We start from the raw sequence: 26940 nt of genomic DNA on the forward strand, positions 1-26940 counted from the left end.
TAATTTCATTGCTAAATAGTCTTTTTTGTACTTTCATTTATAAAGCACACTGTAATTAATTTGTATAATTATTTATGTGTATAGCTTCTGTAATTTAAATTTGTGTGTTGCAGAAACTAGCACCAGTTCTTATTGTTAGGTTAATTGATAAAAGTAATGTAATTACACTTTACTGTTTTTAAATACTTGTATAATATATAAAATTAGTCATCCATGTTTTTCATAAGCGTATGTATAATGAGTTCAGTCCTAGAAGTTTCACACTAAGCACAAACAATCTAGGGAACATAGAAATGAAAACTAAACTTACTCATCGGGAAAGGGTCTGTTCCTCCTTTTCACAGTTGCCCTCCTTGGGCAATCTTCTCTGAGGCAGGACAGCTTTCCTCACTTGTAAACCTCCATAATTTCCAATCCAACCAGGCAAACTAACACGCCTGTTTTCCTTCTCTGCCCCAATAGCAGCGGTTTCTTAGATGCAACCAAGAGTGGGGGTAGATCTCCCTTTCTGTCCACAGGTGGGGAGGAAAGAGAATCTTCAGTATCCTATAGCTCCTGAGACCATAGGGTTACACATTAAACTAAACATCAAAACCTGCAGAAAACTCTTACGCTACCGTTATAGCTTACTGGTGAGAGTGTCTGAATGGGTGCTTAGAGTGAGTTACGAGCTGGAGGAGGGTTATCAAACTATTGGGGCCCAGGTAGACAGTCATGGGCAGGAGTGCATTTTTTCAGCGTGTGGTGTATGGAGTGCACAATTTCCTAGAAGACAAAGACCTTGCCCCCATCATGCATGTGTTGGTACCCTAGATTAGTATAATCAGCTCTATGTGAAGATGCCTTTGAAGACTGTTTGGAAAGGTCAGTGTAGCCAAGCTGTTAACAAAAAGTAGCCAGAAGAACCAACGATGAACTATTTTATGATTCTGCATTGCTTTATTATTCAGTGTTTTGCCCCAAAATATTTGGCTAGACAAGAGTGCATAAAATACATGAAGGCCATGATTTTGTGGACAGCTACATGGAAGTAAGCCATGTGGAACTCATTGGGATTTACTTCCCATAGAATTAGGCTGTGGTTTCTTCTTCCCAAGCAGATGCATGTGTGGTTTGTGGCAAGGCTTCACTACCATAAGCACGATACAACAAAAGCAAGAAAATAACATAGGTATGTATCATCTCCAGTGCCACATGTATTTACACAGCAGCTGTTTTGAACCTTTTGAAAAACAGCATGTAGACATTCAGCTGTCCATATTGTCCTAATCCACTTTCTCTCAGATCTCCTTTTGTGCCAAACACACAAGCCAAAGGAACACATACTTTACAATTTGCTAGGCCTGTTGTCTTAGACTCGTGCCAATCATCTCATATTTACTGTTGTTCAAGCAAGATAAAACTATTTTTAAAAAGCCTTAAGATGTTGATGTGATGTTGGAGTACCAATTTATGTTATTTTTCTTAAAATAATTTGCTTTCATTGATAGGGATATCTGTAAAAGTATGACAGTAAAAACTGATACATAAATTGTACAGTCTGTAAAAGTTGGCTCAAGTACAACTTTTGGTTTAATATTTATTGAAATTAAGTTACAAAGTAATTTTTTTTGTACTGTTCTGGAGCGTTGTGGTAGTCTTGATCCGATAAGAGTATCCAAAGACTTTTAGTTGTTAGCTTTTAAGTAATCAGCCAGATGTAATTCCCATAGTTATTTTTGGCATGATAATATGTCGAAGATTTTCCTCCTGCATCTCAGTTGCATACAGATATTTCTTAATGCAGGGGCGTCCCATGTGGTGACAGCTGGTATTTCCCCTGAGGCAATACATTAAGGTTTGAGAATCACCTTTATTAATCTAATTAGGAATATGTCAGGCCTTTTTATTATTATTATTATTGGTTAGCTAGACCCAACATGGGCAGTTACAGGGGGGGAAATGGGCAGTTCAAAAAGAATATTTAGCAGTTCAAGACATGCAAAAGTTGCATTATGTTAAGTGAAGTAAACAGTGACTGAAAACAATATGAAAAGTAGATTAAGTAGTCCAAGCTTCCCTAGAACCCCAGACTCTAATGAAGCACACCCATTTCTCCTCCCCCTGCCAAAGACACTCCCTACAGACTTCACTGCCACTGGCCACAGAGTATTCACCAATGTTTCTAATATGAAATAATTCTAGAACACAGAGGCCCTTTTCATGACAAGTCCTGTGAAGTTGTCAATGTTATAAGGGTGGTCATGCCAGTAATATCCCCTTATGACACTCCTGACAGGAATGTTATTGGGACAAAGCTACATGAAACATTTGTGCCTGAAAGTATCACTGCAGGACAAAATTACTGAATTTGAGCTTTGAAGAGAGAAATCTTCAATCTAGTGTTATCACTGTAATAAGGGTCAGCCACACATTGACCTCAAAGAGACACTTGGGAAGTAGAAGTTCTCAGCTATCCCAAGTCCGCTCTTCACTCTAGAAGGAAATAAGCTCTCCTTACCAGTCAAAAGTCTGCTATGCCCTAGACTCACCACCCCTACTGCACATAATTTTTTTTTTTTTAAGGAAAAAAACCTTTAAAAATCCAAACCCATTTTTCCAGCCTTCCATTCTTTGGTGTATTTCCCCCCCTCATTCAGGAGCTCTCCAGAGTTTCCCTCCAAGCCCTATCTGGAAATGCCAGGGACTGAACATGGGACCTTCTGCACATGCCTCACCACTGAGGAAGAGCACTACCTTCCTGGATTTCACGTTGCTCAGATGTGAAGGGAGACATGGGGCCATTGCTTATAATGCTCATCCAGTGACTGACAAGTGCTCCAGAAGTGCTTGCCCAAAGAGTGAAGGAAAAGGAAGTTGCCCAGATCTACATCTCTGTGTGATTTATTTTCCTTTTAAACACCATTGCCACCTCCGCTCTCCATGCTGCTGGTCCCTGATGCTGCCTTCAATAAATTAGAGTAGGGGCTATAAGAGGCTTATGAGCTAAGAATTCCTTGCCCCTCTTGTAGACTAGTGTATCAGTGAAATTCTATGTACAAAAAGCACAATGATGACAACTTTACAGTACTTTACTTCTCAGTGCTCACAAGTGTAAACAACCTATTTCTTAAAACACAAAATACTCTCCAGTTGACTGTCAAAAAGCAAGATTTTCAGTAGGTGCTCCATTAACGTTCACAAACTTTTTAAAAGGAAAATGTTCATACATAAATGGAATTGCTCTTAAACACAAACTATTTACACAAAACTTATGTTTCACAAAATACACTATTCAGGTTTAAAACATACAAAAATTATTTATAGAAACGTTCAAAAAATGATTTATTGCATTTTTTTAGGTTAAGAAATGCACCTGTATAGGAATCAAAATAGCTAGAAACTGACCGTTTTAATTTTGTCTCAAATATATTCTAGTTTGGGAAGGATAGGGAAGGTTAAAAAATCTGCCCTTTAAAAAGAACAAAACACATTGTGGCTTTCTTAGCTTTTACTTATAGCTGGGAACAGTTCTATAACCTGTTCTGAGTGTATAACTCGTTAAAAACATCAAGTCTATACTATACAACAGCTAGAATTCTAGCTTAGAATACATAAGTCTGTATGTGAGGCAGAAGGGAAAAACCTTTTCTCTTAGGAGGAAATGTAGGGAAGACAGAGGCCCCAATGTTCTAACGGTTAGCTTTGTCAAACATTTCCAGCCCCTGGGCTCACCTATATACTTCACGGAAGCCAGGATGTTGTAAGTAAAGAATAAGGTCAGGTGGGAGAGAGAGTGGAAGGATGACATTTCCAGGCACATCCACACTCCCTTATTTACATTAATTCTGTCTTCCTTCTCAACAGCCAACTTTCTCTGGTAGAGAGTAAAGCACACTGAGGACTAGTTGATTATATTCAAAGTTCATGACAGGGTTCCTTATGGAATATTTGCATTACAAAGGCTCATGAGCTCGTGATCATCAGGCTTCGACAATTATGTTCACCACAGTAAGTCTATCCCTGTGTAAAAAACCTTCCTGTCAACTTTGATGCTGCAAAGGGGGATGGGTATCATCCCAGCAGTTTTGCTGTGATCCCAGAACCTTCCCCAGCTCCAAGATTAGGAGGAAAGTTTGGAAGGGAGGATCCCACTTCTTTCCCACAGGTGACAAAAGCAGGGAGGGGGGAGTTACTTGCAGCCTCTGCACAGCAGTGGGTCTCTGTGCCCCACCACCAAGCATCAGTTGATGCCTGCACACTGCTTCTTTCCCGCAGGAAAGAGAAGTGAGGAGGCAGTTCCTCAGCAGAGGGACTTGGAGCCCCTTAGAGAAGCATTGGCTGAAGATGGAAGACTTATCTCCTGCCTTTCCTCTAGCAAAGGAGAAGATGGTTGCTTCCAGCCACCTAGCAGGCAGGCGGAATGTGGCAACTACAATTTTTGGCTTGGCTAGCAAGGCCAACCAAAAATTGCAACTCTCCAGTGATCATCATGGCAAAAAATATAGACATTTCATGGATACCTGCTGCAGTTTTGTTTTTAGATCAGGCACATTCCAGCTAGTGAAATCAGGCTCTTTCCTACTTTTTCCACAAGTGGTTTGAGAAAATTGGAGGCCAAATTTAGCATACAGTGTTTCCCATGCTCTTCTCTGTAAGAGATCTTTTAGATCTGAACACTTAAAAGAAAATCAATTTTAACTTTCTATTTTAATTTTATGTTCATATTTCTGAGGTTTGTCATATTACGTGAAAACCCAGTCAAAAAACAGCGAATTAAATATAGCAATTTATCAATAAGCAGGACCAACATAATTCAAACATCATGCTAAGTCAGCTATCATTTATCTTGGGTTCTCAATGAACAGTGTGTGTCAGTTAACATTTAATGGTATAATGGTTTAATGGTATCAATATCTCCCGTAGCCTCCTCCTCTTCCACCATACCCACCCCTTCCACTGTAGCCTCCTCTCCCACTGTAATCACCTCTCCCTTGAAAACCACCCCCTCCCCTCCAACCCCCACCCCCTCTACCGCCACCCCCTCCTCCCCAACCACTGCCGCCACTGCCACCCCCGCCTCCTCTACCGCCACCCCCGCCTCCTCTACCGCCACCCCCGCCTCCCCAGCCTCCTCTTCCTCCTCTACCACCACCATCTTGTCTCTTCTGCCAAGGGGGCATTTCAGGGGGTGGTGGATCAATTTCTGTTGGTCTGCCTCCACGATCTGGTACTCTTCCCATCAAGACCTATAATGGAAACAAACATTTTAATTATTTAAATACATTTCTATTCTGCCTTTCTTCCTTCACTGAACCCATGGGGTTTCCAGGTGTTCTACTGAGGCACTGACCAGGCTCAGACCTCTTTAGCTTCAGCAAGGTGACTTCATATTTCTCTGTGAACCTTACACCACCACTGTCAATGTTGGCCACTAATACACTACCCAAAATTAATGATTGACTGGTGCCTACCCAACACCCACCCACTCCATCCTCCTCCTCCAAAACATATTGGATCCTTCCCTCCCCAGCCCTGGGAGAAAACAAGAGATCTCTTTAATGCAAAGTAAACACACAGGCTTGTCAGTTTCACCCTAGCAGAGCAGAAGCCCAGGCTTATCAGTTTATTGATAGCAAGCAGATACAGGCTAGTCAGTTTCACCTTAAAGCAAAGGCACAGGCTTGAAAGTCTATCCATTGCAAAGCAAAGCTGGTCTGTTTTACCTTTAAAAAAGCCTTTTTTAAAAGGGAGTTTCATTCCTGGAAGATTCCTTAACTGAGGTATTACTGTAATGCTGCACAACAACTTATCCTTTGTTGCCAAGTGCTCTGAGGGCTGGGCTTTCACCCACTCCAAGTCCCATCCAGGTATTCTAACCACTTGAGCTATCTCTCTAACTATACACTGCAGACATATTAAGGCATTTCACATGTTTCATGATGGTGAACTTGTGGTTCCAACAATCATTTCTCACTCCTTGACAAAACTACCTGTAAAATATACATGGCTGGAAACATGGATTTACCACATGTACATATCAAATGCTTTAGAGATAAAAAAGAGACATTTCGAAGTATGTGAAGCTATCCTATAGATACAGGGTATATAGTAGCTGTGGCACTTAAACCCAAATAAGTGCAGGTTGCCTGTCAGTCACAGACAACTCTCCTAGACAATTAGGAGAGCTAATTGCATAAGGCAGAAGTATATAAGAGAAGCTAGATAAGGCAGTTTCCTATATTCCTATTAGTGCTTGCAGGATTCACCTTCCAGCATGCTTGCTATATTGACTATGTACCCAGTTGAAGTGGTCATTTATTTGACTCTCATAGTATCATATAATGAGGGATGTGTGATATTATGCCCAGAGTGGGACAAAACAAACAGAGCAATTATAAAGATGACTATGCCCACATTAGTTGTTGGGAAACGACCTCCTCTTCACATTAAAAAAAAATCTTAACGGTAAATGCCTGACTTAAAAGCCTGTCATCTTGCTCATTTCATATTCCCTTTTAAAATCTGTTGAGCACTTTTTCATGAGGTTCTCTCTCCTCATCTTTCTTCTTTACGTGATTTCTCATGTAAAGCAACAGCATTTCTTCCTGATTAGTGAAGCCAAAGAGGAAATATCTGCGTCCATTCTCCATTGGCCGTACAAGCTTTAAGCTTCCATCTTTACCACTCCTAAAGTGTGCAGGTTTCCCCTGATTCTTAACAAATCTTGAAGGAGAAACCTCTTTCAATTCCAAAGGGATTTTACACTGAACTCTTTGGGGCTCATGTACAAAACCAGTAAGACAACCTACAATCATGCAGAGACATCAATCAGAGTTCTAGGAGACAAGGTTCAGCAAGAAGAGACAGTGAAATGGGGCCTCACAGGTGGGTACAGGTGTCTTATGTCTTTGCAGAATTTTCATGTAGTTACTCCAGTATCTGTAACAGTTTGCCAAAATGCACAAAAAGCCAAAGCAATTCAAATTCCACAGAGAATAAGCTACCTTATTGAATTCACAGGAAGACATTAAATGATTAAGCACTTCACACATTAGAAGTGATACGTAACCATTTACAAGCACTGGCATATTACTAATAGTTAGGCCAGCTCAAGAAGACTCCTAGAAATGTTGTTGCATTAAAGGAAATTATACCTTATTGATTGCACAAATGGTCTTTTCTCGTGAAGATCCACTGCTTGTTCTTATGATCTTTGATAAGTCTTCACGAGCAGCTAGAAGATGGGCTAACGAAACAGTTGATTTAGGAGACAATCCGTAACGCTTGGGTTGATAAATCCTTGCAATTTCATCTGTCTTCACCTAAAAATAAATTTAGACATATTTTAGAGTTACAGAAATATTAAAATAAAAGCAGGGAGCACTTTTAAGTTCACTACACTTAAGTTAGTGAACTTAAATACACTAAAAATGCACTTCTTTTGAGCAACCAAAAAGAAGACTGTACACATGGACATCACCAAATGGTCAATATAGGAATCAAATTGATTATATAATTGGTAGCAGAAGATGGAGAAGCTCCATACTTTCTGCAAAAACAAGACCAGGAGCAGACTGCAGTACAGATCATGAACTGGTAATATCGAAAATCTAAAGCTAAAGAACAACAACAAAGCAACCAAAATGCCAAAATACAATTTAAATAAAATCCCAGAAGAATATAAAGATCAAATAAGGAACAGATTTGGGGCTTTAAACTTAGTTGACAGAGAACCAGAAGAACTATGGAGTGAAGTCAGAGACATTATCAGAGAAGAATGCAAAAAGACAATACCTCTCGTTAAAAGCAGAGAAAGATCTCAATGGATGACTGACGAAACTCTTAAAATGGTAAAAGAGATAAGGGAAGCAAAAGCAAAAGGAGATAGAAACACAGTCAGAACCCTAAATGCAATAATACAGTGACTAGTACATAGGGACAAAGAGAACTATTACAATAGTTATTGTATAGAAACAGAAGACAACAAAAAGGGAAGAACAAGAGCTCTATTCCAAAAGATTAGAGAAATGAAAGGGAAATTTCAACCAAGAGTAGGGGTGTTGAATAATCAACAGGGGAACACATTGACTGAGGTAAAATAAAAGGAAGATGGAAGCAATACACTGAAGAACTATATAAAAGAGATGCAAGGATGACAGATGCATTCCGGAGAAACTGTATGATGAAGAACCAGAAATTTTAGAATGTGAAGTGGAAACTGCTCTTAAAATACTTGGAAGAAACAAATCACACAGAATGGAAGCGTTCAATATATATTCCAATTCCAAAAAAGGGGATCCCAGGGAATTCAGTAATTATCAAACTATTGCCTTAATATCCCATGCAAATAACATAATGCTCAAGATTCTACAACAAAGGCTCTTGCCATAAATCGAGCAAGAAATGCCAGATGTCCAAGCTGGATTTAGAAAGGAAAGAGGTACTAGAGATCACATCACAAACATACATTGGATAATGGAATGGACCAAGGAATTTCAGAAGAAAATCACCCTGTGCTTTATAGATTACAGCAAAGCCTTTGTCTGTGTAGATCATGAAAAACTATGGAATGCTTTAAAAGAAATGAGGGTGCCACAGCATCTGATTGTCCTGATGCACAACCTATATTCTGGACAAGAGGCTACTGTAAGGACAGAATATAGAGAAACCAACTGGTTTCCCATTGGAAAGGGTGTGACGGGTGTATTTTATCATCCTATCTGTTTAATCTATATGCAGAACATATCATACGGAAAGTGGAATTGGACCAAGATGAAGGAGGTGTGAAAATTGGAGGGAGAAATATCAATAATTTAAGATATGCAGATGATACCATACTACTAGCAGAAACCAGTAATGATTTGAAACGAATGCTGATGAAAGTGAAAGAGGAATGCACAAAAGCAGGACTACAGCTGAATGTCAAGAAGACTAAAGTAATGACAACAGAAGACTGATGTACCTTTAAAGTTGACAATGAGGACATTTAACTTGTCAAGGATTATCAATACCTTGGCATGACCATTAACCAAAATGGAGACAATAGTCAAGAAATCAGAAGAAGGCTAGGACTAGGGAGAACAGCTATGAGAGAACTAGAAAAGGTCTTCAAATGCAAAGATGTATCACTGAACACTAAAGTCAGGATCATTCAGACCATGGTATCCCCGATCTCTATGTATGGATGTGAAAGTTGGGAGAGTGAGAAAAGCAGGTAAGAGAAAAATCAACTCATTTGAAATGTGGTGTTGGAGGAGAGCTTTGAGCATACCATGGACTGAGAAAAAGACAAATAATTGGGTGTTATTGGAACAAATTAAACCAGAACTATCACTAGAAGCTAAGATTATGAAACTGAGGTTATCATACTTTGGACACATCATAAGAAGACATGATTCACTAGAAAAGACAATAATGCTGGGGAAAACAGAAGGGAGTTGAAAAAGAGGAAGACCGAACAAGAGATGGATGAAGAGATTCCATAAAGGAAGCCACAGACCTGAACTTAAAAGATCTGAACAGGGTAGTTTATAACAGATGCCATTGGAGGTCGCTGATTCATAGGGTTGCCATAAGTCAAACTCGACTTGAAGGCACATAACACCACCACCACTTAGGTCCAATGTATCACTAGATACTTTTTGCAGTCTAGTATCACATAGGGTCCTTTGCAACAAGAGGAAAAGCTGGCACATTTTTGCTATTTGAATAATGCCATAGATCAGGTAAGCTGCAGTAAGGAGGTAAAGTGAAACATACATGCAACCAGAGTTTTCTTGTAAGATTTTCACTCCATAACTGCCAGTGCCAAAGAAGCAAGCCAGTTTTCAGTTTAAGAAGCAGCTTACCTATTCAGCGGCCAGCACTCACACAGAAGGAACTTTAAAGAAATTGCAGGTGCATACATCGTTCTTGAACCCATGTGTATCTTTGAATTGGCATTTATAATAGGAAAATATGTAAAACAATCTCTTAAAAAAACAAAGCTGAACAATTCTTTCAAAACGTTACCCATGGTCCCAATGAAAGTAGACCATGGGTGCAGAACCTCCAACTTGTGCCAGGCCTCCCCATGCGACCCATGAGAACGGTTTGGAAAAGTCATGCCCATCTGTGGGGTGGGTAAGGGTGGGATTTCAAAAGAACAACCAGGAGCTTAAAGTGGACTCCTGATTGCTCTTTGGCAGGAACAAAGGATGCTCCCAACCGCCCATCAGCCGGTTTCTCCACTTCAGCTGATGGGAGGTAGAAGCGCACCTTGCTCAAGAAGGGGGAAGTGGTTTCCATTCAAGAGAAGCTGCCCCGTGGTGACCCCTTCGACCTCTCGGAGGTTAAAAGGATTAGCACAGGGTGGGCTTTGCAAGCCTTCCCACACTCCCCTTTTCAACCTCCAATGTCTCTCACTAGCTGCAGTGGTGGGATAAGTGGGGAACGAAGGGAAGCAAGTATTTCTCCCCTTCATCCCCATTTTAAAACGCAGGCTTCTTTCTCAGGCTTCCTGTAGTGGGCACTTGGGAACCGCACAAGGGATTCTGACAGACAGATGGGACAACCCACCTGTCAGATTTGCCCCATGAGGCCGATCCTTGATAAGGATCTGGCCTGTGAAGTTAAAAAGGTTCCCCACCCTTGACGTAAACAAAAAAAGCAGTCACTGGGATTCACTCTTGAATTACAATTCACTAATACGCAAAAAAACTTGCAGTTTAAGCACGTACCTATAGCCAACAGATAAGAACATAAGAACATAAGAAGAGCCTGCTGGATCAGGCCAGTGGCCCATCTAGTCCAGCATCCTGTTCTCACAGTGGCCAACCAGGTGCCTGGGGGAAGCCCGCAAGCAGGACCCGAGTGCAAGAACACTCTCCCCTCCTGAGGCTTCCAGCAACTGGTTTTCAGAAGCATGCTGCCTCTGACTAGGGTGGCACAGCACAGCCATCATGGCTAGTAGCCATTGATAGCCCTGTCCTCCATGAATTTGTCTAATCTTCTTTTAAAGCCATCCAAGCTGGTGGCCATTACTGCATCTTGTGGGAGCAAATTCCATAGTTTAACTATGCACTGAGTAAAGAAGTACTTCCTTTTGTCTGTCCTGAATCTTCCAACATTCAGCTTCTTTGAATGTCCACGAGTTCTAGTATTATGAGAGAGGGAGAAGAACTTTTCTCTATCCACTTTCTTAATGCCATGCATAATTTTATACACTTCTATCATGTCTCCTCTGACCCGCCTTTTCTCTAAACTAAAAAGCCCCAAATGCTGCAACCTTTCCTCGTAAGGGAGTTTGATATTTCTATCAAACGTTAAAAAGCAGGGAGATTGGGCAGCTATAGTGAATGCACCAGGGGAGCAGGAGACCTGACCTCCTCTCTGAGATATTGGAGTGCCCTACAAATTTGTCAAAAGGCAAACACAATTTGGGTCTTTCACAGTCCAATCCACTTCCTGTGTAGCTTGGAAGAATTTGGTAACGGGATGGGGAGGGGAGGAGAGGAGGAGGAGGGAAGGGAGGAGGGGCAGAGGGGAGGAGGACAGGTTTGATCATTTGCATGTTTGTTGAGTTCAGGGGGATTTACTCCCATGCAATCATGCTTAGGATAGGTAAAACTGACCAGGGGGGAGGAGGGAGGGAGAGCTGGAGTGGGCAGGGGAGGAGGAAGAAGGAAGCAGGGAAGGGTAGAGGAAGGGAGAGGAGAGGAGGAGGGGAAAGGCAGGTCTGATCATTTGCATGCTTATTGAGTTCAATGGGATTTACTCCTATGCAATCATGATTAGGATAGCTAAAACTGACCATGGAGGAGGAGGAAGGGGAGAGGGAAGGAGCGGATTGGAGGGGGGCAAAGGAAGGGGGAGGGGAGGGCAGGTCTGATTATTTGCATGCTTATAGAGTTCAATGGCATTTACTCCCATGCAATCATGCTTAAGACAGGTAAAACTCACGATGGGGAGGAGGAAGAGGAGGGGCGGAGGGGATGGGGATGGAGGGGCAAAGGAAGAGGGAGGGAAGGGGCAAGAGGGAGGGGATAGGAGGGAGGAGAAGGGAGGGTGGGTTTGATCATTTGTATACTTTTTGAGTTTATTGGGATTTATTTCTGTGCAATCATGTTAGAAGGGAATTGGCATTTTCCTTCAAGTCGATCCTGACTTACGGCGACCCTATGAATAGGGTTTTCATGGTAAACAGTATTCAGAGGTGATTTTATCATTGCCTTCCTCTGAGGCTGAGAGGCAGTGACTGGCCCAAGGTCACCCAGTGAGCTTCACGGTCTCCCAGGTTGTAGTCCAACACTGAGCCGGGGGAAGGGTAGGGAGGGGAGGAGATTGGGTGGGTGGGCACTGGGCAGAGGGGAAGCCCCTTTTCTTTCCAAAATGAAAACACTGTGAACACTATAATTGCTTTTCAGCGTCTCCCCCACCATTTTATTCTACAGCAGGCCCATGTAGCCTCCCACCCAAATTAAAACCAAAGCTGTCCCTGCCCACATCCATACCAGGCCTTTATTTCATTCTGGACAGTCATGGCTTCTCTCAAAGAATCCTGGGAAGCGTAGTTAGTGAAGGGTGCTCAGAGTTGCTAGGAGACGCTCTGTTCCCCTCACAGATCTTCAATCAGAGTGGCTCTGGCCACTGGAGCTCTGTCAGTGGAATAGGAATCTCCCCTCAGCACCCTTCACAAACTATGCTTCCCAGGATTCTTTGGGGGAAGCCATGATTGTCTCACATGAAATCAGTCTGGTGTGGGTGTGGCCCCGATTAGGCAAGCCAAGCAGCTGGGAGTCTGGCTTTTAGAACACTGACGGTTCTTACTGAGCATGCCCGACACTTATCATTCAGTTCAATGCAAAATTTCTTAAATTAATTAAAAATCAGCCAGGCATTTTTTTTAACTTTTAAACAGCAGAAGATGAAGGTCAGAGTATGGGGCAAGGTCAGTAATAGGATTACAGGTACTCTGTGAACATGGCTGATTATGAGAACTCTGACAGAATAAAGTCCAAAAGGGCTCTGGGTTTTTTCTCTCTCTTTTTAGACTTTGAACTCTCTACTCTGACTGTTTTGTGTATTGCCATGAAAATGTAGAGGGTTGTTAAGCAAGTGTTTCTGAGTTCAGGACTATAAGTTTTGTAAGGTTTTGTTTTGAAATGAACTTATGGGAAGCATCAGAATGACATGGGGGGTATTTTCAATTTGACATTGCGGAATGTGAAAAATCCATGCTGGCTATAGTATACAGCCACTCTTGTGGCTGTATAATACAAACATTGCACATCAGATATAAAATGCTTAGGGAACCATAGCAGACTCAGGTACCAGAGACAGTGAAACATGTTTACCTTTGCTCTATCAGACCATCCAAAGGACTGTACAGTTACGTCTAAGCGCTTCATTAGCATACGACGGCGGCATTCATATTCACTGAGAAGAGTCTCATTGATTTTTTCCAACATTTCCTGCAACATTGGAGCACAAAACAGTTCAATAGCAGTCCAAAATACAGAAATTATTTAAAATAGTCACAGTGCCTTTAAACTGCAGAGTCTACACAGATGTTATTGTAAGGACACAAAGTCAAAAATCAGATCTGTACCCAACTCATGGAAGAGTGCATTCAACTTTGAGTCAAATAAAGACAAAGTAGCAAATAGCAGCAATTAATTTCAACAGATATTTTGTATGCCATTAGATATAAAACTGAAAAAAGACAGAGATGATCTTACCATTTGATCTGGATTCAAAGGAGTTTTTAACAGAGATTTGCCCACATAAGTATTTGGAATTTTTGATAAAACATCCTTGATCTGAAAAACATAAAACACCAACATATCTTAACATAAAGCCAATTACAATACTCTCCTGCATGTCCAGATAGCAACACTAACTTTCACCACGGAATTGGATTCTCTTGTCTCAATATAGACTTATTTTTATGTATTTAGCAAAATTTGTATACGGTTTACCAAGCAGTTTACCAAGAATATAAAATACACATCAAAATTGTCAACAAAAATCATCATCAAAAACAAGTTTATAGAAAAGCTAAAAGGTTGATTCACTCATGCAGGCTGGATGCTTCTTCCCCCTCTCCACATGACTGATTCCTCTTGTCTGTCCTCAAGTATGGAAGAACACAGGATTACATGGCTGGTTCACATAGGCATTATTTCTCTACTGCTACTATAAGAAGATGCCAGGCACTGCCAGAGGGAAAGCAAGTGGACAGCAGTACTGACAGAGAGTGAAAGGGAGCTCTTTGTGGGTGGCAGTAACAGCTACAAGAAGTAACAGCTGCTACAGTCATATGGAGGCTTCTTTCTGGGTTCCGTGTAGGCTTCTTTATCACGTTACTCACATGATGGGGCATGTGGTGATTAAAAGAGTTGTAGAATCATCATTGCAGGCCCCATACTACCATCCATACATTAGAGGCAGGGAAGTCTATGAGCACAGACCATGTAGGCTTCCTGAGATCCTAGAACTCTTCCCATTTTAACAAAAACACACGACATTCCACAGCAACTACCAGTAAAGCTGTTACCCAGGTGCCCAATCCAACTAGCACCCTGAACTTGGCCCTTAACTCCTTGGTTGCTTTAGCTTCGTTTTACAGGTGCAGGAGAACAAAGGTTACATGCATGACACTCAAATGTAGAAAACTCACACTGTACCTTTGACTCTATATTGTTTAATAAGACTGGAATGTCAGAACATGAAGGTGGTGACTTTGGTAGACCCAGCACATCACAAATCATTTGGATTTCTTGATGGATTTCATTATTCTTTGCCAAATGAGAACGCTGATGTTGTTTGGTTTTCAATAACTGCAAAGCCTGAAGTTCTGTGCTTAAAAATACTAGAGAGAGGGGTGGGGATGGACAGGAGATGCATAAAAACTAGAGAAGAATTTGTGTGTGTGTTTCAATACACCGACCAGTAAGATTAATGCTCTGGTGAGGCCGGGTGGGATATGAACATGAAAAAAATAAATAAAACAAGAGGTAAAGAAAAATGGAAAAGAATTTAAAAGCAATGTCAAGTGTTATGACTTTTTTCAGCCCAAGAGCTGCATTCCTTGTGGGCAACCTTCCAGGGGTGGGCAGGGCCAGAGGCAAAAGGGGGTGGAGCAACAGGTACAGCACCGACCTTTGGAATGTAGCTTACTGTACGTACAACCATCTAGAAGTCAGAGATTGACCCACACACCTCCATCCAGGCAAGCAAAAGGACACGTTCCAGTCAGGCAAAAGCCCTTGAGGAGGGTATAGAGCAGGGCCAGTATAGGAAGTGGCCTGGCCTGAGAAGAGTCACAAGGGCCAGACAAAGAAGGCTGAAGAACTATATTTGGCCCCTGCATTTGAGTTTCCACAACTCTGTTCTATCTGTTGCAAATAATAAAGTTTTAAATAACAAATGATGAAAAATGCGTTCAGGATATATTTTGGTATAAACTTCGTGTTTAGACGATAAATAATCAATCAATACTTTAATGACAACTTGTTAAAAAATCTCTATCTAGAGAGGGTGAGCTACTCTTTTCCCTCATAGAGGCAGTACCGCCCCTAGGCACCAGGAAGCGGGCAGTTGCCCCTGGCCCCGCGCTTTGGGGGCCCCCACGCTTGGCGATCTGATATGGTCCCCATTCTATTTCTTTGCATTGGTTGTCACTCATGCTCTCTTTAGAGCCGGAAGTGTATCATTCCACTCAGCCTGTGTCTCTTTGCTACACAGAGAAAGAATCGGCCCAGACGCCAGTCACAGGAAACCTCCAGCTCACATGTCAAGCCCCGCCTACTTCTTCTGACGTCAGATTCTATAACAGAGGGGATGCTTGCTGCATGGAGTTACTGATGTTCTTTGGAATTCGTGTACTCTGCAGCAGCCTAATTGAAGTCCCATAGAATTGTTTATGGATGTTTTGGAGTGACTTGCCTGAAGTCACCTGCTTATTCGCTAAACAGGACTGTCACTGCTCAAGAGAATAAATGGTAACAAATCAGATATTAAAAAATAGTAATGCTTAGAAATCAGTGGGGGAGTATTTCAGTTTTCCTCGATATTGAACAGCCGACTTTGCCATACTTTAGCAAAAATGTTTCAAGCGGAAACTGTTAAGCTGGAATTTCTGTGCAGGTTTGACACTATCAGACTTGAGCTGAATACAAAGTGGGAGTAGTTTATTTACTGTAGAAAATAACTGCTCCTCCTTAGGTGTTTATACATGCTGTTCATCTTGCATTGCAGACTCATCATCAGGAGAGAGTCTGAATGTTTACACTTTTGGTGGGATCCTATTTGCATTTGTATTCTGCATACTAATAGAACATACCTGTCTTGCTGGGCCTTCTGGCCTCACATTCTTCCCCCCCTTTACTGTTAGTATACATGTATATACTATGTACATGTCTGCAAGCTGAAGATATTACTTTATATTTGGGCCTACAAAAACTTATGCTACAGTAACTGTGGTGTTCACTATTTTGTTGTTTTTGCTTCAGGAGACTAACATTGCAACCCCTCTAAAATTTGTCAGAACTGAGCAACACAAAAATAATTTTTGTGATCCTGATAGTACCCAGTAGATAGTAATATAATTTTTCTCCACAACGGGAGCGAGGGGTTGTGGTGGGGGTCTTAACACTATTTGAAGCAGCTCTTTGCTCCTGTTTCAATGGAAGGGTAAATATATCACACACACACCGTGTGTACGCTCAAACTTAAGGTCGATATTGGAGGGGGGCGTTAATAAGAGGGGTAATGGGAGCCCATCTGGCCCTCTTCTTGAAGGGTAGACTGCTTTTCTCACCCTCCCAAGCCTGTGGCTAGTTCTTAAGCAAATAAAAAACCACAGGGCAGCTTCATTCCTTCATGGGATAGACAGTGTATGTTGTCGCCACCTCCTCCGCCAGGCCGGGGCTAACTGAGGCAAATGTCTTCCACCATTTTGCACTCCTTGGGAATTTGTAGGTCAGACTTCTGAATTTGCACCACAGTCGGCTTTTTCCTTCCCAGGAATGGTCTTGAAATGATACTGTTTTGTAAGCTGTTCATAGCTGTCTTTGTTACATTGAAAGAATGTGGGGGGGTCCCAACTATGCTTTTGCCCCGGGCCCCGCACATGCTAAGGGCGGGCCTGCGTAGAGGAAATCATTTACACTGACACATCCCTTCCCAATCACTTGGGGAAAGGTGAGCAGAAACCAGGCTGGGCACACAGCTGCATTCTTGCCAGGAGCAGTGGGCTTAGAAATGCCAGCTGGTTGATTCCTAAACACAGCTCAGGTCACACAAACCTTTCAGTGCACTGTTATAGATGCAGAAACGTAACTGTGTGGAGGAATTTCGCAGTGGGAACCAGTCCTATGACTTCCTGAAAGGCATATCATCACCTAGAGGCATAAACCACCATGCTGGGGCCTTCTTTGTTCAATGGTTAACTACTGTTCTCAGGTATCAAATCTTAGGAATATAGGAAGCTGCCTTGTACTGAGTCAGACCATTGGTCCATCTAGCTCAGTATTGTCTACACTGACTGGCAGTTGCTCGCCAGGATTTCAGGCAGGATTCTCTCCCAGTCCTATCGGATATACTGAGGATTGAAGCTGGGACCTTCTGTGTGCAAAGCAAATGCTCTATCACTGAGCCATGACCCTTCCCCTTATTTTATCTGCCATGAAGTCGCTGATATGCAGAGGTTTGGAGGCAGGCCACACACAATCAGTGGACCTTTTCTTTCCCTGGAATGTTTTGCAACACAAAACCACCACTCTAATATTGCAAATAGAAAGACTCGAGTAACTTACATAGGACTTTAAGACAATCTTCTTTCTTTTTCAATCGGTCTTTAATTTCTCCAGATACAAGTGTAGGATATGGACAGGTCAGCTCTTTTAAAAAGCCACTCATCTCAAGCTGTAAACTTTCAACATCTTCACCACCTTTAACAGAAGAGAGGTGGAGAAAAATCCCTAATTTAAAAACCCTCCAATCTGGTTCCAGTTTAGGTACTTTCCAAAATAGTTGGAAACCAGTTCAAGCACCTTGAACCAATTCAGGGGGGGAAATCACATAGATTAGTCTTAGAACTTTTTATGACAGTAAAGCAACGTAATTACTATGAAGTGAATACAATTAGATAGTTATTGGGAAAACTATGTTGATAAAAATTCTATTTTAGAAACCAGGCTAATTTTATGCTCTAAACCAATACCACTTCCTCCAGAACGCAGTCAGTCCACCAAAAGGACAGAATGAATGTCAGTCCTCATATGCTCTTTTAAAGTGACTTTGCGTGCGTGCACACACAATTTGAACTTCTTTTTGTTTAGGGGTTTTTGTCTCTTGCAATATCCAAGAACAGCAAGCGTAATACTATTATATGAATCTGTGGCATGGCCACATTTAAAACATGTCATTCCAATGCCATGCATCACATTCTTCAGAATGGACAGCGATGCCAACTTTATTTGTTTGCCTCTCTCTCTTAACTACAGGGCTACTACTACAGGGGGAGCATCAACTGGCCAACCCTTTCCCTTACAAAGAGTGAGTTCTTCCTCCATTGCCGCTCCTTTGTGAAGTGGGGAAAAATCATTCCTCCCTTTCAATGAGAGTCATTATTATTATTAGATTTATTACGGTCAATTGACCAGCCAGTTTCAATGAGAGTCCCTCCCAACTACCATCTCTGAGGGAAATTCTTCTGCACAGCCCTTTCTAAGTATGAGCTCCCACTTGCTGGCTCTATAGGGGGAGAAGACAAAACTGATAAAATGTTTCTCCATTTCACTTTATTTTTACACTGAACATAATCCAACTTACTGCAGATATGACATTTCCTACACACCTCTTAATACGAGTATGCAAAGCTGTGCATAATACATATTTTAATTTAAGAAAATAAAATTGACAAGGTTTCCTCACCCCTCTCACTTTAACCTTTGCTACAGTTTCAGGGCAAAAAGGTTAATTTAAGTGGCTTTGGGAACCAGACATGGGCCCAAGAAAAATTTCCAGGGTCCTTAAAAAATGAACAACAGAACATCTTTGTGATATCAAAAACAAAAATCTGGGTACTCCTGTCTTATCATCTCAAGCATTAAGCGGTATATAAATATATTAAATAAATAAAAAATAAATGCCCCTTTCATCAGTCACTATATGGAGCAAAAGCAATCTGCAACTGATTTAAGGTTTAAGGTTTTGGGCTCTGGGAAAGCTACATCCAGACGACAATAAAATCTTGTTAAGGAAAGAAATGGAGGGGATACGGAGATTAAAAACTCTGGCCCCACGTGGGTTTAATGAGGAGTTACAGTTACATCCTCTCTGGTAGGGGGTAAGATTCAAAGCTGCTCCCATGGGCTTTTTTGCACTATCATGTTTGCAAATGAAAGTCCTTGATTTCTTATCAGATTAATAACACCTATGTATGATCCTTCAGAAAATATATAATTTGTTACTTTCAGACAATAATTTCAGTTGGCAACTACTGTGCATGGAATATTAAACAGAGATCTCTGCAGGCTATTTTTCAATCTGAAGAAGTATATATTGGCTATATGCTATTTGTATTTAATCAACTAAAGGAGCAATCTAAACCCAAGCTCTGCTGGGATGAGGAGGGTATGGAATAGGCAGATCTACGGCTGAGACTGGCCTTATCCAGAGATACATCAATGTAAGTCCTCCATGCTGGCTCAGCTGAAGCCAGGGTAAGCCCTGGAAAAAGGGGTGTTCTGGGGGTGTGAGAGGGGCAGGATGGGGCCAGGGAGTCTTATTCTTATTCCCAACTCCTTTCAACTCAGTCACATGACCTAGCATCCCAGCAAAGTTACACTGGCAAAAAGGGGAGTATAAACTAAACTCTTTTAAAGGCTTGTTTTCCCTCTGCCAAGCTCGGGGGGGGGCAGCTCAGTCAGCAGTAGCTCTGCTCCTGAAAGAGTTTGGAACAGGGGTAACTTAGTGCAGCTTAATTTAGGCTGTCATAAATTACACTGGCTTCCTATAGTTGCTCTGCCAGTTTGTTTTTAAACACTGATTATTCATGTGATGCATTGTCTTTGTTTTCACAGCCCTCGAAGAAGGTCTTTAAATAGCAATTGGCTGAAAGGCAGTGGGCTGTTTGAAAATAAAACCCTCTTTTCTTCAGCATCATCAGATCACATCTCCTTTGTTTTGGGGTTTATTTTGGATGCTCTTCAGTTTTTGCATTTTTTTCATGCTTGTAAGCTTCCAGAGCCAACAAAATGCAGGACTTGACACACTATGGTCTTAGTGTCTTTGGGGATTTTTATGTTCTTATTTTCACATTTACCAAGGCTCAAAGTGGACTTCAAATTAACACGCCTGAGCTGCCAAAAACTACCACTGCCATGTCTGATCTTCCAGGATTCCAGAATGCAGAGGGAGCCTCCACAGATACAAGAGGCTCCTTGCTTTATACAGTTCCACGAGTTGGAAGGCAGCTGAAATAGAGACTGGTGGAGCTAGCATATTCATTCTCACTACCTCTCCCATGAAGTAACTTTTCTGCATTCATAATTCCTGAAGAGAACTAAAGTCTCTTTTTGCCTGCCTCTGTAGGGAGAAGAAAGATAGCTTTCCTCTGTTAAGAAGTTCAAATCCAGTTCCAGTTTAAACAATAAAGATTTTAGGTTTATGTTCGCTAGTTTAAACAGGTGACAAAGTAACACAACTTTCACTCTTTGATAAGCAAATATATCGTTCCACAACTTTGTCAAGACTAAAAGTATTGCCACTCTTCTTCTTAATTAATCAGAGGTGTTATGTCAACAGTACAGTAGTGTATCAAAAATCATGTCAAATATTTCCACTGCATTATATTTCCAAACTGAAAACATAAATTCATGAGTTTTTCATAGATTAATTACAGTTGAAGAGCTATGACAACCACACACACAAGATCCAACCAATTAAAATTAAAACCATGCAGAAATACCAGCTGTTGAGGAGATGCTTTCTTCTAGATCACACAATGACTGTATTTGGGAACTTAACCAAACGCAAAGGTCACAGAAGTCTTGTGAAGCCAGACCACTTTCTGCTGCTTTATTAAGGGCATCTTCATCCAAAAGAGGGCCTTTGTATCTGGGGAACAAAATACAGAATATAAAACATGTGACCTAACTACCAGAAATTAAAATTTAAAAGCAGAAAAAAAGTTTCACTATGGAATGTATTCAGTTATCCTTAAATATTATTTACTGAAAAAGTAAGGCTGCATTATTGTTGGATTTTTGAGTGACTGAGTGCAATTAAAATGGCTGTGAATCAGAAATAACTTTCTGTTTACCCATTTTTAAAATGTTTAATGCAAACAAAGCCTCAATATGGATATGTTTTAATGACAACAAATCTGTACAATATGCAGAGAAGGGGTGTCTAACGGAAAATGCTGTCTCTCAGCATTATTTAATGTAATGCCAATAAAAGTTTTTTGGGGGGATGATTTAACTTCTAACCATTATGCCATTTGTGCCCTCCATGTCTTGACTCCACAGAAATAAATCAAGCTTTATTATTACTTATTAAGGCTGCTACCCAATTTTAATTGATCATATTAGTCTTAATCTAGCAAATAAATTTCTGAAGCAAGGAACATATTTCTTTGTTTCTGCATGACATACACCGGTATGATGGCAGGCATCACAGAAAAACCAATCGTCCTATGTGTAATAGAATACCTCTTTTAAGATGCTTTTATATGCACATTGTATTAAAGTGGTAATTTTTTAAAAAAATCCCACTGCCCAATTAATCAGGGACACCTTTTTAGTAAATAACAAGTGTTTAAATTGGTTACAATCCTATTATTTATAGCAATCTTCACTTTCAGATTTTTACCCTCGCAATTTGATGGGTCCAGATGGACATATTACATGGTCCAGATGGCATCCACCTGAGAGTTAGAGCTTAAATATGAAATTGCTGATCTTCTAACAAAAATACATAACTTTTCCTAAGATCAGCCTCTTTACCTGAGGACTATAAAACAGCCAGTGTAATACCAATTGTTTTTAAAAAGGATCTAAGAGGTATCCAGGAAAATATAGGTTAGTTAGCCTAATGTCTGTTCCAGGAAAACTGATGGAAAGTATTATTATTAAAGATTAAATTACTAATCACACAGAAGAACACATCTGATTGAAGAAGAATCAGCATGGCTTCCACAAAGGTAAGCCCTGTCTCAAAAGGTTAGACAGAGTGTCAGTAAGAGTGATAGTCCGGTCGACACTGTGTATTTGGCCTTTCCAAAAAGCTTTTGATAGTCCCTCACCAAAAATTACTGAGGAAACTTTTGAGATTCAGCCTTGTCTCTGAGAAGCTGCCTCCTCTCATGGCCCAGGAATCAGTTAAAGAATAAGCAGAGAGTAGGGATAAATGGACAGTCTTCACGATGGAGAGACATAAGAAGGGAGTCCCTAAGGATCTGTATTGGGCCTAGTACTTTTTAATATGTTCGTAAATGATCTGGAGTTGGATTGAGAGGAGCTCCGAAAGGCTCTCTCCAAACTGAGCGAATGGGCACACGCAGTTCAGTTGAAGCAAGTGTGAAGTGATGCGGATTGGGGCAAAAAATCCGAACTTCACATATATGCTAGCAGGGTCTGAACTGATGGTGACTGACCAGGAAAGAGACCTCTGGATCATGACGGACAGCTCAATGAAAATGCTGACCCAGTGTGCTGCACGTGTGAATTCTGTGTAAGGGTTCATCAGGAAAGGGATTGAAAATAAAACTCTCAATATTATAATGCAGTTACACAAATCTTTGGTGTGACTCCACTTGCAATACTATGTTCACTTCTGGTCGCTGCACTTCAAAAAGGGTATTGTAGAACTGAAAAAGTTTCAGAAAAATTAACTGACTGGCAGTGGCTCTCCAGAGTTTCAGGCAAGAATCTCTCCCAGTCCTATCAGGAGATGCTGGGGATTGAACTTGGGACCTTCTGCATGCAAGGCAGATGCTCTCCCACTGACCTATGGTGCTTCCCCAAATTGGTGATTCACAGGCCTACACAGTGGTTTAAAATGTCTCTTGAGTGGCCAGTCATTTTAAATTATTATTTTAATAATAAAATAAATATTTTGTGTTACTTTTAAATGTTTTTCTGTTGCAGTACACTGCCCTGATGTTTTGTGAGAGGGTGGTATAGAAATAAAAGTGTTTTTTTTTCCTATTCCACTACCCTGGGCTCCTTCTGGGAAGAAGGATGGGATATAAATTTAATAAATGAATAATAAAATAAAGGCAAACAAAATGATAAAGGAGCTGGAGCAACTTCCCTGTGAGGAAAGGTTAAAATATTTGGGGCTTTTTGATTTAGAAAAAAGGGAGGGGAGCCATGATAGAGGTGTACACGATTATGCATCATATGGAGAAAAATTGAGAGATTTTTTTCTCCTTACATAATACTAAAACCTGGGGCCACCCAATGAATCTGAATGTAAGATTCAAAATGGACAAAAGGGAGCACTTCTTTCCACAGCACCTAGTTACACTATGGAATTTGCTACTACTAAATGTAGTGACAACCACCAATTTGAATGACTTTAAAAGATTAGACAAATTCATGGTGGATAAGACTATCAATGAGAGCCAATGTGGTGCAGTGATTAAGGTGTTGGACTATGATCTGGGAGACCAGGGTTCGAATCCTCACATAGCCATGAAGCTCACTGGGTGACCTTGGGCCCGTCACTGCCTCTCAGCCTCATGAAAACCTTATTCATAGGGTCGCCATAAGTCGGAATCGACTTAAAGGAAGTATATTTACATTTTTTAAGACTATCAATAGCTACTAGTCATGATAGCTATGAAGTACTTCCAGTATCAAAGACAATATGCCTCTGAATATCAGTTGCTAATAAACACAAGCGGAGAGACTGCTGTTGTGCTGTCCTGCTTGTGGGCTTCCCAGAGGCATCTAGTTGGCCACTGTCGGAACAGGATGTAGGACTAGATGGGCTTTTGGTCTGATGTAGCAGGGCTCTTCTTATGATTTTCCCAGTGAGTTCACAGAGCCAGAACTGTAGCAGCCATATAGAAGTGGAGAACTTCTGATTTGCGTGCTTTCCTGTATTGGCAATATTGTGGTTTTGCCATGAGTGAGAAAACAATAAAAAGAAAGCAACATTTTATCAAACTAAGAATGAAGTACAAAAATCCAAACATTGCAAATGACAAGCACATGTTAAAAGTTTACAGTTGCAATATTTGTCCTAAACACATTGCCTAAAATCCTAGCCCCTTTTATTTACACACTTTCCCTCCAATGCTCGTTGGATGAATCGTGAGTTGAGTTTTACCTTATGCCAACTTCTCTTTCGGGGATGACATACAAAGGGCATAAATAAGCCAAGGCTGTGGAATTTGATAGCAGACATGACCAGCCATATAACCTGGAACTTATTCATCTCAAAATGTACATTTTCTACCTCACCAAGAAAGGACAAGGCAAAATCCAGTGCAGTCAGGAATGTCTAAGGCTGCAGTAACTAAGCAAGCTTACTTGGAAATTATCCTGCTGAAATTAACAAGCCTTTCTTCCAAGTAAGCGAGGTTAGGACTGTGGTGCCAGTGGGACATCCAAACACAACCATTTGCACCCACTTACTTTTACAAGCAACTATCGCAAGACTATCATGGTGTCCTACAAGTTTCAACTATTCTTTTAAAAATGTCAAATCTCTCCATATCTTAGCAAAGTTTTTTGGTCAAAGCAGGAGCAGTAGTATTCAACTGGTCAAATTAGCACAGATTTGGAAGCAGCACTCCAATGACAGGAACAAATCAGCAGTTGGTACGCTGTCAGAAATCAGACTCTGTATTTATCAAACAGATGCAGCTGAGAAGTATAGGAACAAACGTCTATCAACTACTATCGTTTCTTAATTCTTGGGTGTTCATTTCTTTTTTTAACTTATTCATTACAGTTTGATTTCTCTCTGTACCTTTGATTAGCAGAGTATGGGGCCCTTCTGAGGGAGAAGTGTGATTATCATGCGGAACCCAAACGTTTTGTCAGGCACAGGCTCAACGAATAATTCGCCCACACACGCGAGTCAACGGGGATGCAAAAAACTCCCTCAGGATTTAAGACGAAATGCATGGAAGCGCTTGTGCTGAACAAAATAGGTTGGCGGAGAAGGGCCCGAAGGCATTGATGGCGAGGATTTAAAGGTGGCGTTATTAAATATGTGGCGCCTTTATTTGAAGTTAGACCGAATATACATTCTAAACACTCCTCCCTTCCAGCTGGCTCACCCCACTACCCCCCTGGAGAGGCATCTCAACCCGTGGCCACAAGCTACAAACCGCCTTCCTTCATCTCACCCCAAAGCCTCGAGCGCATCCAGAATATCACACTCCATTTTCAGATCCTGCGCCAGTTCCTTCATTGCTAGTTCTGCAGCCGTCTCAGTCCCGCCCCCTAGCGTACGCGATCCGGTGTGCTGTTCAAAGAGGCCCGGCTACGCTCTCGCTTCCCAGCCGTTTGGTTCCTGCCTCAACTCCTCGTTTGTCGAGAGTTTCTAGCGTAGCTCAGTGCCCTTACCGTCCATTCTCCAGCTCCCGATCGATCCGCACCTTCCATAAAAGGCATCTACTGGTGTCCGTTACCATTGTTATCAATTTCCAGAAAATAAAAGGCTATTTGTGTGCATGATATTCTGCATAATCAGCAGTGGCAGGATGCAATCTGTTAGAAAGCAGCCTCGGATCTACTAGGCGTAGTCAGTTTCAGCAGTTTATCAGCTAGAGTGTGTAGCTTTTTCTGCAAAGCCTGTTCGCGTCCGTCTATTTTTCTAATGTCTAAAAATAAAAATTGCCCAATAATGTCCAAAGTCGGTCCCATTGAGTTCAGTGCAGGGCTTATTCCTAGAGGAGCGGGTGTAGAACTGCACCCTAAATCTTCCGTTTCCCCCATCTAACCTAAGCGGCATATGGTCTTGTTCATATCGCTTCAAAAGGAAACGTAAAACACACACCCCTTTTTTTAACATGGTTAGATTTATGGATATATGAATAGGTATCTATACTTTCGTGTGGTGTATGTCTATGTATAAACACACATATACAGGGATCTACGATTTTTGACTTGGTAGACAAGTTAAAAATTGTGGTCGCCAAACACAAATCCCCCCCCCGTTTTCTGAGGGGAAAACGGGGAGATCCGTTTGGATCCTCTGCTCACCCCGAGGTTTTCAGCGGATGTTGAGCCGGGGGCTCCGGGCGTGTAGCGGCAGCAAGAGCCTCCGCTTCTTTCTCCCATCGGAGAAGCCGGGGGAGCGTACTTTCATCCTCTTTCCTCCCAACTGTGATGTGTGGGTGATTAATGTGACGTAAGCGTATGGGGTATGGGTTTGGCTACATTCCATGCAACCCCCACAACAAACAGGCACATGTAAAAGATCAGTGATGCTGGCGGAGTTCTGGGGACTGGTCTGGACTTTCAAAGGTAGAGCTGGAAGTGCTGTAAAAACTTGCAAAATGATTTCACCGGAGACCACGGCGTGGCAGACGAAAAAAATGGGGACCGATCTATAATAGCACTCCCCAAGTAGTATATAGGCTGCCATTAGTGCGGAGCAAGACATGTGAGTTACTCTATAGGACCACTGGGGCACTAGTCGTCATGATCCAGCATTTGTAGCTTGATAAATTGTGCATACGTAACGAGGGAGGAAGAAGCTGGCGTGGAGGAACTCAGGAGGTCTTCGCTCCATTTTTGCTCTTTCCTCGTTTCTCAATGAGCCAGGTTTTCCAGTTTCCATACATGGTGAAATTGACTAGATCGGCTAGCAAGCAGCATCTCCGTTTCAGTCCGCAGAGAAACAAGAGAAGAAAATAAGAATCAAATAAAGTGCCCTTGGATGCAGGGCAGAATGAGAATGCCAATAGTAGAAAGGAAGAAAGAAAGAAAGAAAGAAAGAAAGAAA

General features: G+C 41.4%; 1 protein-coding gene across 1 annotated transcript; it reads right to left on the reverse strand.

The window, feature by feature from the left end:
• Window positions 1-934: 934 nt before the first annotated feature.
• Window positions 935-25476, reverse strand: FAM98B (family with sequence similarity 98 member B). Its single transcript, XM_061611504.1, has 8 exons — window positions 25337-25476; window positions 20939-21087; window positions 17781-17915; window positions 14649-14833; window positions 13701-13781; window positions 13317-13433; window positions 7137-7304; window positions 935-5228 (listed from the first exon to the last, which is right to left on the reverse strand). Exons 1-8 carry the CDS (start codon window positions 25399-25401, stop codon window positions 4890-4892), a joined length of 1239 nt encoding a protein of 412 aa, XP_061467488.1. The 5' UTR covers window positions 25402-25476; the 3' UTR covers window positions 935-4889.
• Between the last annotated feature and the right edge of the window lie 1464 nt (window positions 25477-26940).

The sequence above is a fragment of the Rhineura floridana genome, chromosome 2, assembly GCF_030035675.1.
Source record: "Rhineura floridana isolate rRhiFlo1 chromosome 2, rRhiFlo1.hap2, whole genome shotgun sequence".
NCBI lineage: Eukaryota > Metazoa > Chordata > Lepidosauria > Squamata > Rhineuridae > Rhineura > Rhineura floridana.

Excerpts from the sequence above, each read along its gene's own strand:
- FAM98B (XM_061611504.1), bottom strand. The coding sequence starts at position 25,401 with ATGAAGGAACTGGCGCAGGATCTGAAAATGGAGTGTGATATTCTGGAT. Across the intron at positions 13,782-14,648 it reads TAAACAATATAGAGTCAAAG|ATCAAGGATGTTTTATCAAA; the intron begins GTACAGTGTGAG and ends TATGTTTTTCAG. Across the intron at positions 7,305-13,316 it reads GATGGTCTGATAGAGCAAAG|GTGAAGACAGATGAAATTGC; the intron begins GTAAACATGTTT and ends ATTTATTTTTAG.